The sequence below is a fragment of the Astyanax mexicanus genome, chromosome 4 (genome assembly GCF_023375975.1).
Source record: "Astyanax mexicanus isolate ESR-SI-001 chromosome 4, AstMex3_surface, whole genome shotgun sequence".
Taxonomy (NCBI): Eukaryota; Metazoa; Chordata; class Actinopteri; order Characiformes; family Acestrorhamphidae; genus Astyanax; species Astyanax mexicanus.
Window position 1 is genome coordinate 22049251 of NC_064411.1, and position 13946 is coordinate 22063196.

The window sequence follows — 13946 nt, forward strand, 5'->3', positions numbered from 1 at the left end:
ATAGATTTTCTTATATACAAAGAACAGTATCAGCGAAAACTTATTTCATGCATCTACATGACATCACAGCTCAAGATTCTACAGCTTGCTAATTTAACAGAAAACTCCATATTGTACTGTATTAATACACAGAATAAAACATGTTAGCAAATTAAAGTATCTTTGTCCATGCTGTTTAATAAAAACTGTTAAAACACTGTAATAATAATTATACTTAATAATAATAATACTTAATAATAATTATACTTAATAATATTTAGTAACAATAATACTTAATAATTAATAATAATAATAATCAGATTATTATTAAAATTATTATTATTATTATTATACAATGCAATAAATACGTGAATGTGACAATAAGAATAAGAAGTCACTTCACACTTTGACATTGTTTAAAAAAAAATACACAACTAAACAACCAGCATTGTCAGGTCCTCGCCCTGTTTTGTCTGTTCTTTTGCCTGTTGTGTTGTTCCCACGTGACCCCTGCTTCTCTGTGTCCCCTGTCTCAGTAATTTTCCACCACAAGTCTCATTTGTAGCTCCGCCCCTACCCCAGGTGTTTCCAATTATTGTGTGTTTCAAGTCACTATAAATATCCCCCCTCTGTCACTTGTCCCTGGTCGGTCTTTGCACTAACCTCTGTTGTTTTGTCTCTCTGTGTTTCTCCGCGTTTCATAGCCCGAGTCCTTGCTCTGTGTTTTTCTCTGTTTATTTCTTGTTTGTTTTTTTCTAGTTTCTTGTTTAGCTCCGTGTTCCCTAGCTCCCTGTATATACCCTGCTTTGTGTTTATTTCTAGTTTAGCTCCTTGTATATATTCTCTGTTTGTTTATCGTTATTATTTTCTCTAGTTTGTTTATGTTCTCTAGTCCCCCTCGTTTATTTTGGTTTATTATCTTTGTTACGTGTTTACTTGTTTCTTTGTTTATCTTTGTTATTTATTTAATAAATTATTATTTGTTTTGCCCTTACCTGCACTTGCGTCCGTCTCCTCATCTACCTGCCTGGGTCACCCACCGTAACAAGCATTATAGATAGATACTTTATTTTATTTATCCCGATGGAATTTTAGGGAATTTATATACTTAAAGAATGGAAAAAACTAAGAAGAAACAGAATAGAAGAAACTAACATTTTGGTTGAGAAATATTTGGCATTATGAAGTAAAAATGAAGTATATCCTGTTAATTACTTATGATCTGAGCCAATAGTTTAAGGAATTTTAATAATAAAGAATATTTAAACATTTGTCATTTAAAAAGTTTAGGCATTTTACAATGTTTGTAACTGTTGTAAGCATGGTTAATTGATGTACATTTATTATAAATGTTACCAGTATTTTAAATATTTTGTTAAACATATACAGATATGTCTAGCGACATGATTTATTGTTTAATTAAAGAAGCATTATGGAGAAAATAAATTTCTTTAGCCACTGCCAGCATGTTTTATACTGGGCAAATAAATGACTGAGTATAAATGTAGATTTCAGAGGTTTGACTGTACTAAAACTAGTGTTGCTGGGTAATACAGTTTTGCGCTGGGACTTTATTAATGTATTCTGATTCAGGAGACATAACTCTTTCATAAAAGTAACATTATAAGAAAAAATATATTTCTTTCAGCCACTGAAAGCATGGCAAAATTTACTTTAGCACATAAGTGCCACACTTCTTTACCAATGCGAACCTAAATCACTGGGAATTGGAAGAACTAAGACTAACTTGGCTGAAGATAAGTTTCTAACTTTAACTCGGAGCCTACTAAACGTGGTCAGCTCCGTTTCTAGAACAGGTAATTGAATCAGGCAACACTAAGATTTACCGGAGATAGAACTAACATCGCAATAAAAGTCCCGTCCTTTTATACAAATATAATTTTTGTGTTATAATTATTATAATTATAAAAACAGTTATTGTAGCTAACATTTTCACCATTCGACCAAAAAAATAAAATGAAATATAAACCATATTCCGACTAATGATCCATATATATTTATCCCCAATACTTCTGTTCTGTTCAAAGCATCTACCAAACCATTTAATTTACCACTTAAATACAAATTCAGACGCATTAAACAGCTAAACAATGTCTTCTTTATTATATCTGAACTGTTGTGTTAATCCTCCAGCCTGATGCTTTATTTACACTATCTAGCACTGAGTCTTGTGAAGCAGTTGTGTGTTAAATCCACCCTGTTCACTCTGTAACACAAGCACCCGTCCACCTCACCCTCTATTTCTGTAAACATATATTACTGTGAAAAATCTGATTCAACATGCCATCATATTAATAATGCACTCTGTGTATTGAATATTGGAGTAAAATAAATGATATTGGGCGGATACAGTCTGCTTCTGATAGATACAATAAACGAACCAATGATAAATATTTTCAACAGGACAATTTTAAAATCGTATTGTAATTGTTAAGAAGAGCTAGCTGGTATTAAACCATGTAGAAGCCACTGTGGTGCATCTGATTAAAATGCTGGAGATGATGTACTCTGAAAACAGTATTTACTGCAGCAGAGGAGTTGTGGTATATACAGAATAGATGAATGCAATCCGACTGTGTGAGTGTGTGATTCTGAAACAACAGATATAAAAGGGATACTTGAACTACTTGAAACACATAACTGACTACAATTTACAACACTAACACCTAAACAAAGATACACACTTCTATGAGGTGTTATCTGGTAATAATAATAGGCAGATCAGAAACAGCTAGAAGCTATACAGAGCTATACAAAGAGCTGATCAGTTAGCATAGCATGTAACTCCTTGAAAGTACACCTACAACTAGGAAAGTAATAGTTATCTACACTTTATGAATAAACAGCAGTGTAGGTACTTACAGGTATCTGAATGCACACAAGAATTAAATGTCCTCGGTAATCCCACAACTTTACTAAGCTGCACACCGTCCACTATCTCCACTCTCTATCTGTGGTATGCAAGCCCCCAACTGAGGCCCCTCAGTCTCAGCATCGCTCTGATTGGCTAAACAAGCGGAAGCATGAGGGTTGCAGGCACTGTGGGTGGGACTCAGTGGAGGAGCTATTTAGCTCCTGAAGTCTTTGGACCAACTCTTGGCTCTTTGTAACAGTAATTGTAAAATATAAATAAATATAAATAATCTCAGGTGTGTTTGTGCTTCTAATAATGATATAAAACATTATGTTCTAAAGAACAGATTCTTCTATTAAATCTCTGCAGGCCCTATTTACCATAATAAGAACAGAAACATTCACCAAGACTCACTGATTTGTACACTGTAGAGAAAAGAATATATGAATTATAAGAAACAGTAGAGGGTTTTCCATCCACCAAGTTTTTGCGCATTTTGAAAATGCGCATGAAAAAAGCTGGATGGAAAAAGTCAAAAATTCGAAAAAAGCCCCAAATATCGCAAAATGATTTTTACGCTAGGAGGGGGTGGAAAAGTTAGAATATCGCATCGCCAAAATTCGGAAAAACTGGATGGAAAAGGGTTTTTCGCATAAAAAATGACGTATCAGGCTTCAAGTCATGTGATTCTGTACCATGTGATCAGCTTGTTTGGCGTCCTCTCCCACGTTATCTAAAGTTTATTCGCATAACTGTAGTGAATGGAAACACGGCTTAATTCGCTTTTTTTCTGCCGAAATTTGGAAATTGCGCATTCTTTTTTCGAAAGGTTTGGATGGAAACCAGGCTAGAGAAGGTGTGAGTAATGTTTTAAAAAAACAACTAAATTTAAGTTTAAGACCTGTGTAAATAAACATTAAATCTGTTAGCTAGTAAACGCTAACAATTAAATAAACTGAGGTAAAATTTGAGGATAATTTACTCTTACTGAGGCAAATTAGCTTAAAACAGATAGTAATTTGTAGAATTGTTAGAATGGTGGCAATTAGTTCCTCCAAACCGTTTAAAAAACCTTTCTAGGTCACAGAAAACAGAAAATAAATGCTCTTTCTCCTCAGAAACTTTGGGTACATTCAGTAGCTAGCTTAGCCAACACTAGGAAGCTAGCTAATTCAGCTTTTTCCTAACTTACCAAAAATCAGCCTTTAATTATACTAATTAAACCTGAATTAGTTTAATCTCATAAATTTACCCATAAATTATTCGTGCTTTTCTCAGTTTATTAAACAGTATAAGAGAAAGAGAGCTAATTCACTGCTAACTCTGTTAGCTGCTAACAGGCTAATGTTGACAGGAATCTGACAGGAGAGAATCTACTGCTGAATCAAAGCCTCATAAAGAGCAGGGGCCTCATTTATAAAGAGTGCGTACGCATAAAAAGAGGGCAGAAATGTGCGTAAGCAACATCTCACGCAAGAATTGTGATTTATAAAGAAATACTTGGTGTGAAAACGAGCGTACATTTAAGCAAGGTTTAAGGCATGCGTATGCCTTCAAAAGTGTGCGGAGAGAGCGGGAATTAGTGGCATCATGTGGTAAAGTAGGGAATTGTTAGTAAATGCGCAAGCTTTTCTTCCTTCCGCATATTAGTTACCACATAAATCAAAATTAACAAAGGAAGATTAAGCATTACTTTACTTTATTTTTTACTTTATTACATATTTTTTCTGCATGTATAGTTAAAAATTATTTCTGTATCTTATTCTGTATTATATGTATATGTAGTGTTAATTTTCCACTAACTTGTATATTTCACTTTGTAGTTTATATCAGTTTTATTTGTATTATCTGTTTTATCTCACAGTTGTAAAATCTAAAGGTGCTATATATATATATATATATATATATATAGATATAGATATAGATATAGATATATATAGATATAGATATAGATATAGATATATATATATATATATTAGCCGGGGTTACATGAGGAATATGCGAGAGTGGCGTATCCCATACTGAGATACCGAATGAATGCTTGAAAGAGAATACAAATTACATTTAAGAAAAAAAATATGCAAGAAATAAAAAATAAATAAATACCGGCCGTAAAACACTGTTAAACTGCTTTGTTTGTACATTTAGCTAGGCTAACTACCAATAATAATGGTCAGTAAAACAGCAAACACTGTTGTTTGGACATTTAATTAGGCTAGCTACCAATAATAATGGTCAGTAAAACAGCAAACACTGTTGTTTGGACATTTAGTTAGGCTAGCTACCAATAATAAAAGTCAGTAAAACGGCAAATGCTACATTTATACATTTAGCTAGGCTAGCTACCAATAATAATGTTCAGTAAATCAGCAAACTGCATATTTGAACATTTAGCTAGCTAGCAAACAATAATAATAGTCATTAAAACAACAATTGCTACATTTGTACATTTAGCTAGGCTAGCTAACAATAACAATAGACAGTAAAACAGGAAATGCTTTGTTTATACATTTGGTCAGTAAAATAGCAAATCCTGTATCGTGGCACGAGATCTCACGAGATTAAGACGTGACGATATTTCTCGTCAAGCTTAAACCTCTCACAGTTTAGTGTGGACTTTTTAAGATACAACACTGGCAACTGGCAACACAGTAGCAGCGATAATAGTTTGTACTGGATAAAAACAATTAAGAAACTACATTATTTGGATATTCTTAGTAACTTTGGAGATTAAAAAAACCATAAGCAACATTTAATATTCAATAAGGAAAAGATAAGAGAGTATAAAACTTGAGTAATACAACACAACCAAATATCCCTCTATATCCCTCTATAGTAACAGATTTTTAATTGGACTGATCCATAGACAAACAAGAACACCAGCAGAGGGAGTGAATGAGCCTGTAACCTTACTGCGCAACAGTAACTAACCTAAAAACTGAGCTCTGTCTCACAAAGAATGTCCTGGAATATTCAAACTTACAAGACATACAAACATAACATGGAATTCTATACACATCATCCCTGGATAAGAATAGTTTTGCTGAACCTGTAAAATCCATTGTTAAATACAGTTCATATTTGTTTCTGGTGGAATTTATGATTTGAGCTTTTAATTGCCATGGGACAAATTTGGGACATTTTTCTCTCCTGTGTGAATGCGCTGGTGTTTTTTGAGATGACTCTGTTGATTAAAACTCTTCCCACAGTCTGAGCAGTGATACGGTTTCTCTCCTGTGTGAATGCGCTGGTGACTTTTGAGATTACTCTGTTTAGTAAAACTCTTCCCACAGTCTGAGCAGTAATACGGTTTCTCTCCTGTGTGAATGCGCTGGTGTATTTTGAGATTACTCTGTTGATTAAAACTCTTCCCACAGTCTGAGCAGTGATACGGTTTCTCTCCTGTGTGAATGCGCTGGTGTTTTTTGAGAGCACTCTGTTCAGTAAAACTCTTCCCACAGTCCGAGCAGTGATGCGGTTTCTCTCCTGTGTGAATGCGCTGGTGTATTTTGAGAGCACTCTGTTCAGTAAAACTGTTCCCACAGTCCGAGCAGTGATGCGGTTTCTCTCCTGTGTGAATGCGCTGATGCCGTTTGACAGTCTCCAGTCGATTAAAGCTCTTCCCACAGTCTGAGCAGTAATAAGGTTTCTCTCCTGTGTGAATGCGCTGATGTATTTTAAGTTTACTCTGTGTAATAAAACTCTTCCTACAGTCTGAGCAGTGATATGGTTTCTCTCCTGTGTGAATGCGCTGATGTTGTTTGAGATCACTCTGGGTAGTAAAAATCTTCCCACAGTCTGAGCAGTGATATGGTTTCTCTCCTGTGTGAATGCGCTGGTGACTTTTGAGATTACTCTGTTGATTAAAACTCTTCCCACAGTCTGAGCAGTGATACGGTTTCTCTCCTGTGTGAATGCGCTGGTGTTGTTGGAGATGACTCTGTCGATTAAAACTCTTCCCACAGTCTGAGCAGTAATACGGTTTCTCTCCTGTGTGAATGCGCTGGTGTTTTTTGAGAGTACTCTGTTGAGTAAAACTCTTCCCACAGTCTGAGCAGTGATACGGTTTCTCTCCTGTGTGAATGCGCTGGTGTTTTTTGAGAGTACTCTGATGATTAAAACTCTTTCCACAGTCTGAGCAGTGATGCGGTTTCTCTCCTGTGTGAATGCGCTGGTGTTTTTTGAGATTACTCTGTTTAGTAAAACTCTTGACAGAGTTCTGATGTTTCTCCATGTCGGGACTTGGCTTCATTTGTCTTTTAAATGTAGCAAACAATTTCTGCGTGTTCTGAAGATTCTTCAGGACGGCTTCTGCTTCACCTCTTTCAGCAGTTTAACTTTGATCTTTTGATAAATATCCTGGTTGTTGGTGATGAATTTCAGGAAAATATTTTCATTTCTGGAAAAAAACACAGAAAAATGCCATTGAATATTAAAATAAAAGCAGGTCAATTAACTAAAGAGATTCTAAGTCATTCTAAGTGAGTGATGTTTACCCTTTAATCTGAAGCTTTGAGGCGTGTGCCGAAAAAATTACACACATTGGTTCGAATCACATTGCCGATGCTTGATTCGTTCTACATTGATCACGACAGATGATGTCCAAAGGTTTTTCCTTTAAACCAATTTATAAAAGTTTCCACACATTAACCAAATACATTAATCCAAATCAATGCTTCACAAACCTGTTTTTTTTTTTTTTACAACTCCTGATAACAGTTCATTATTTTCCACCACACTGGCTTCAGGCTAACAGTGATATGCGCTCCTGAGTTCAAGATGTGTTTTTTGGAAATGTTGATCCGATAACCCGACCGGGGCAGAAATAATTAATTATTAGGCAAAATATGCTTCAATACCCGCTAAAAATGCACAGAAGAGTGACTAGAACTGATATAAGACCTCATTATGCCAGTAACTTTTCTCAAAAATCCTTATATTTGCTTAAAACAGCACTTTTTCGCGGAGCTGCATTCAAGTTCCTCTGGAGCTACGGGGGGGTGCAGAGGGATAATTAATAAAAAAAAACATGCAGTTGTCTTGTTGGTGCAGGGAATTGTAGTTCAAAATAAAATCACAGCAAAATAATGACCTTTTTACTGTTACAACACATCAACCAACCTCCAACAGGAGTGTAAAACATAAGAGTCTCTTTTGTTTACTAAAGGTTAACACAATTATAACAATTTGTAAGAATTCATATTATTTGATGTAGTTCTTTTTCAATTATTTTTGTAGTCTTTTTAACCTCTTACATAAATGTTTGTGTATTTTTGTCAAGTTGCTCAGTGTGATTCTTCTTATTATTATTATTATTATTATCAAATTCATGTTTTTGTTATTATTATTATTATTATCATCATTATTAAAGTATCAGCAAAAGAGCAGCTGGAGACTGTATTCCACAGTAATGGTTTAACTGGGATTTCTTAAAAACAGCGGGGCTAAATATGTTGTAATTTGCTAATATTTGTGTTTGTTATTACAGTGAAATAGCAAGTTTTCTGTTAAATCAGTAAGCTAATAAATGGTACTTGTGAAATTCCTCTTCTTGCCTGAACTTTTCCTCACTATAATCACTAAATCTTTCATTCTTACATTTAATATTTTACAAGTGGACTTTTATTTTGACGGGAGAGTCACATGACTTACCAGCAACTTACCAGGAACCGGATTAAGTAAAGGAAAATTAACTAAACTAAACTAAACTAAACTAGTGTAACTAAGAAATGTGTAGAGACTGATCACACAAACTTAAAAAGGAATTTCCACAGAACTGATTTATCTCAGGTGTGTGTTAGTGATGTGGGGGAGGGGGGGCAGGAGTGTGAGGCTCCGTTATCCTGTGTATGATCTGTAAAGCCCCCCCCATCCCCAGCTCCACGACCCCCTACTCAAACCCCCCTCCTGAGTCTGTGGGTCAGAGTCAGACTGCTGAGCAGAGCTAGGAGAAGATCCAGTGCTGGTGGTGTAAATGCTGCACATGCTGAAGGTGCTGAAGGTGGTGTGGGTGTAGGAGTGAATGTAGAACAGCGTGTTGAAAAAAGAGAGAGAGAGAGAGAGAGAGAAACTTCTCCATACCTTCTGTAGTTCAGCTGATCCCGCTCTTCCTCCTCTCCAGCTACAGACCCCGGAAGCTCAGCGTCATCCGGGTTATGTAGAGCCCCGCCCCCTCCCCCGCTATATCACATTATACCCCATCACCGCTAGAGGGAGCCCGCGAGGGAGTCCTCAATGCATGGAGCTGAATGGAGCTAAACAGCTAAAACTCTCATTTAAAACACTGTATAACTACTTCTCTGGGGTTTTCCTTTAATTTTACAAAGTAGAACAAAGTATTTCACTAAAATAGGAAAGAAAACGTACCTCTATATTTCCATTTTCTAAAACTAATGTTTTGTATTCAGTAGATTTACTAGCATTACTGCTACTGATGCTGGAGTTACACCCAGAGCTCATTTAAATGGATTAAAACTGCAGTTTATAAGCTTTAATAATTATCTCTGCGGTGATGCAACTTGTCTCATTTCTTTTATTGTTGAGATTGTGTAAATATGAATGAGAGTTTGTTTAAATGTTTTCTTCTTGTTGGTACTTACATAGATGAAAATAGTAATCTACTAAAATAAATAGGAAAACATATTTAAATATAACTGGAACTTACTTGGGTTGTGGGGGCTGCTGCTAAATGGTTGTTAGAATTGGGTTAACTGAACTTACATTAAACTCTAAAATTAAAGCAGCAATTGCAGTTCTGGACAGTATGCAGATCTCATTAGTCTTGATAATGAAAAGGTAGGACATTTTTCGTGTTCTTTCTGTTTACAACTCAATCTGAGGAATTCTGAGCACTTCAGAGCACTGACTGGTGTGTCACGGGACCGTGTAGGGTACTACAATCAAAAGGGTTGCATTACTGAATACTACATACTGGGCGGTGTGTAGTATGCAGTACATACTAGTGCAGTATGCAGTATAGTAGTATGCCATTTCGAATACAGCCTAGGACTGAGATAAAGTGAGCTATGGCTAGCTGCTCACTTTCTCTTATTATGGCTAGACACTGAAAGCAGGTTTTACCTCTTTGAAAACTTGAATGATCTTAATTTGTACATCCGAGTATCAATTAAAGACATTTAAGGTATTTTTTCTGAAAGAGAACCGCGTTTAGGTGTTGGCTAGCGTTCATGTTTGGTAATTATAACTAGAAAGCTAGCTAGCAGCCACAAAGTGAGCCTCTGAGATTATCAACGAATAAACGTATAATAATAAAAAACGTATCACCATAAATACATGATATACAAATAAACATATTCCATATTATCATACATCACATAAAACATTACTTATTCCCATACAATATGAAAAGTGACTTTATAATATCGTAATTTATCACCACCATATCCACCACATCTTACCTCAGAAAGAGCTGAATAACTTTCCAGTTGCACAAGCTTCACTTTATTCTGTTCAATGAATCAGTAGGAGTCGAATCACAAGAATAACTAAACCTAACTGTTTTTAAAACTTCACATTTTACAATTTTATATCATAATAAATGTATGGTCAACATTTTCTAAATAAGACTAACCGAGTCTCCTAAATCTGAGTGACTTATAACTTTTGTACATTGAGGTTGTTCTGAAGTGATTAATCAACCGAAGCTTCCTGACGTTAACAGCAGATTGATTCATTTCCAGCAATAACTTTTTTTTTAATATACAAAAAAAGAACAAAATAAAACAATAAGTATAATGCACAAAAATGTGTTTTTATTTTAACGATTTAATTATATAAGTATTTCATTGTTGTACATAGATATGAACATCTGTGTGTGTAGTATGATGTGAGGTAGTGCAATTGGCTTAATAAATAAACACTTTTCCAAGGCAAAAACACAAGTGAACAACAGAATGAAAAATATGGAACAAAAAAAGTTCAGATAGCAGAATAGTTTGTTGTTAAGGGTGAACTGAAATGGACTTAGGGTGTAGTGAATCATGATAACAAATACAAACATTTGTTGAATAGCCCACCTCTGTTCTGCCCAGCATTCTGAAATACAGCGCTGTTAGCTAATGCTCCCAATAGACCACAATGCTAGTGATAGGGGCATAGCTTAACCCATACAAAAAAAATCACTATTTTTACACCATTAACAACAAACTCAAAGTAGCTCCACACTTCACTGGTAGAATTCCAAGGATGATGATATTTAAAGCAAGGCAGTGAGAACTTTAAAAGTACACAGATAGTTTATTAAAAACACTGTTTATACACACAGTGCCTACAGATAGTTTATTAAAAACACTGTTTATACACACAGTTCCTACAGATAGTTTATTAAAAACACTGTTTATACACACAGTTCCTACAGATTAGTTTATTAAAGCACACAGTTCCTTGTCGTAGTTAAGCCAGGAAAGGTCTGATGACAAGCACGAATGAATAGGTAGGAAAGGGGAATAGATTGGAAAATTAATGTCTGGGAAATGCATAACTTTCCAGTTGTTGCTGAAAATATCTCTATAATATTTATGCATTTTTAAGCATTTCTTGTCAGTTGACTTATTGTGGCTTGACTAGCTGAAGGTATTGTGTATATAAACTATCTGTGTATATAAACTATCGCACTGTATTTCGGAATGTTGGGGGAGATCGGAGGTGGGCTATTCAACAAAAGTTTATACTAGTTATTGACTACAAATGAAGTCCATGTATATAACTTCTCCCCTAAACTGAAAAGGAGAAAACAGGGGATGGAAAAACAAACAGATTATGGGTCAGATTAGAACTGGATAAGTGTGTGAAAAGACATTTTTAAGGCCTTATGCCTCTGTAAAGGCTGGGCTGCCAATAGAACAAATAACGCCTCCCTCATAGGAAATGTTTACGATGATTGGAAGGCGCTTAATTAGCTGATCAGTACATTGTGTGGAACGATGAGCTTCTCCATATCTTCTGTCAAAAGGAGAGTGGTGTTGCTTCCCACAGAGACTCCAACCACCACAATCCCTCTTCTGTTTTTTTCTCTGGTTTCTGCAAGTAAAAATATTTTTTCCAGTTTTCACCATTAGACAGTTGAATACCGAAAAATTACAGTATTTCTCATTTGTCAATATTTCCTGGGACAGCACGGAAGAAATGACACTTTAATGTAATCTAAAGTAATTAGTGTACATCTTGTATAACAATGTGAGTTTGCTTTGCCCTTGAAACAACTCAACACACAACCATAACAACATTAACACCACCTCCTTTAAACAGCTGCAGTAATAATTTACCTCACAATATTCAGATGTGTAATTTCTGTAAGCTGCAAGAGGGCAAGTTCTGCCAGCGCTGCCTCTCTCCACAGCGCCACCTCGTGGTGCTTTCCCTCTTCTTCTAAGATGAGTTCACCAACAGGAACAGGCCCATCTCTAGTGGCTTGCATCCGGGTTGAAATTAGCTATGAAAAACATAGTGTTAAATAATGCTGTGAAAATACACTATAACCATACGGGGGACTAATTTTGTGGTACCACTTTAAAATAAGACTACCTTTATAAAGGGTTTATAAATGGTTTACAATTAGTTTATTAATGGTTACTAATTAGGATGTAAATGTCTTAAAAATCATTAATAGTCAGTTATAACACATACATAGAAAGGGCAACAATGACCTGTTATGAAATAATGAACCCACAGCCATCTATATTGTTGCCCTTTCTATATATGTGTTATAACTGATTATTAATGATTTTAAAGCATTTACAACCTAATTAGTAAGCATTAATAAACTAATTGTAAACCTTGTATAAACTCTTTATAAAGTCTTATTTTAAAGTGGTACCAATTTTGTTTTGTGGAAGAATGTATTTAATTTACCCTTAACCATTTTATACACAGTCAAGTCAGAATATTATGACCAGCTCCATACACCATACACCTATGACCATACACTCACTGAGCATCTTTTTAGCTCCGCTGATCATAAAGGACACTCTGTAGTCCTGTATCTGTTTCTCTGTGTACTTTATTATTAAGTTTGCTTGGAAAAGTCAACTTACTGTTCTTCGTAATCTTCTTCTTATTATTATCTTATTCCGCGCTCAAAATTTAATCACTATCTCCTCCTACAGCTTGTGACGTAGAAATACTAAATTTAGCAGTACCGTAGGACCTATACCCGATTAGGTTGCTTGTGCTTTTTAAGCGATATATCGTACGTTTTTCGTAAAAACTTCGTAAACGTGCACTTTTTTTCCCCATAGGAAATGAATAGGGGACAACTTTGAACATCCACATAGGTCACAATTTTTGAGATATGAAGACAAAAATCGGACGTTCTTTACGGAAATTTCGACGATTTGACGTTTTCGTACAATTGTCGTACGAAGTTTCCCCATAGGAATGAATGGGGGGGCCTTTCTCTCCCCTGCTCTTCCAGTACTGTGTGTGTTTGGAGGAGCTGCTGTATGGAGCAGATACTGATCAAAAGTTTGGACACCCCGGCACCCCAGCCAGGGCTTAGCAACCAGTTAGCAACACCTTAGCAACCACCTGGAAAACATTAGCAACTGCATGGCAACCACTTTAGAAATGATAGCAACTGCCTAGCAATCAAATAGCAACAGTTTAGCAACCACCTGAAAAACGTTAGCAACTGCCTAGCAACCACTGAGCAATCATATGGAGTTTGTTAGCAACTGCCTAGCAACCATGTGGAATATGTTAGCAACTGCCTAGCAACCACAATAGAAATGATAGCAACTGCCTATCAACCGATAGCAACAGCTTAGCAACCACCTGGAAAACGTTAGCAACTACCAAGCAACCACTTAGCAACCACTTTAGAAATGATAGCAACCGCCTAGCAACCAGTTAGTAATCAAAAGTTTTTAGATTTCAGCATTTAATCAAAAGTTTTTAGATTTCAGCATTTAACCAAAAGTTTTTGGATTTAAGCATTTAACCAAATATTTTTGGATTTAAGCATTTAACCAAAGGTTTTTAGATTTTAGCATTTCATCTAAAGTTTTAGCATTTAACCAAACATTTTTAGATTTAAGTGTTAAAATCCTCCACATGTGTCTAGGAAGAAAAATAT

At 35.5% G+C, this 13946-nt stretch overlaps 5 protein-coding genes across 8 annotated transcripts in view; 1 reads left to right on the plus strand and 4 right to left on the minus strand.

The window, feature by feature from the left end:
* The window catches only part of LOC111197605 (zinc finger protein 239-like), a 270756-nt gene that overhangs the window by 211320 nt on the left and 45490 nt on the right, over positions 1 to 13946 (minus strand). The window contains exon 1 of one of the 2 annotated variants that reach the window (XM_049478113.1): positions 8936 to 8951. The exons of the other annotated variant lie outside the window; for it this stretch is intronic. The gene's annotated coding sequence lies outside the window, so the exon portion shown is untranslated. Of the gene's footprint in view, positions 1 to 8935; positions 8952 to 13946 lie in introns of those variants that run through there. 2 annotated transcript variants of the gene reach the window in all.
* LOC111189489 (NACHT, LRR and PYD domains-containing protein 12-like) overlaps positions 1 to 13946 on the plus strand; it is a 382248-nt gene that overhangs the window by 192360 nt on the left and 175942 nt on the right. The window lies entirely within an intron of this gene.
* Positions 1 to 13946, minus strand: part of LOC125801287 (zinc finger protein 239-like) — a 262488-nt gene that overhangs the window by 14307 nt on the left and 234235 nt on the right. The gene's annotated exons all lie outside the window — the stretch shown is intronic.
* The window catches only part of LOC111197128 (zinc finger protein 665-like), a 172004-nt gene that overhangs the window by 14307 nt on the left and 143751 nt on the right, over positions 1 to 13946 (minus strand). The window lies entirely within an intron of this gene.
* Positions 5044 to 13946, minus strand: part of LOC125801267 (zinc finger protein 271-like) — a 251973-nt gene continuing 243070 nt past the window's right edge. Inside the window, exons 1-2 of one of the 2 annotated variants that reach the window (XM_049477711.1) lie at positions 8936 to 8993; positions 5044 to 7253 (exon numbers count right to left, since the gene is read on the minus strand). In XM_049477711.1, the coding sequence (XP_049333668.1) occupies positions 5967 to 7106 (1140 nt within the window). In that variant the 5' untranslated portion in view covers positions 7107 to 7253; positions 8936 to 8993 and the 3' untranslated portion in view covers positions 5044 to 5966. Of the gene's footprint in view, positions 7254 to 8935; positions 8994 to 13946 lie in introns of those variants that run through there. The other variant, XM_049477712.1, reaches the window with a different exon arrangement.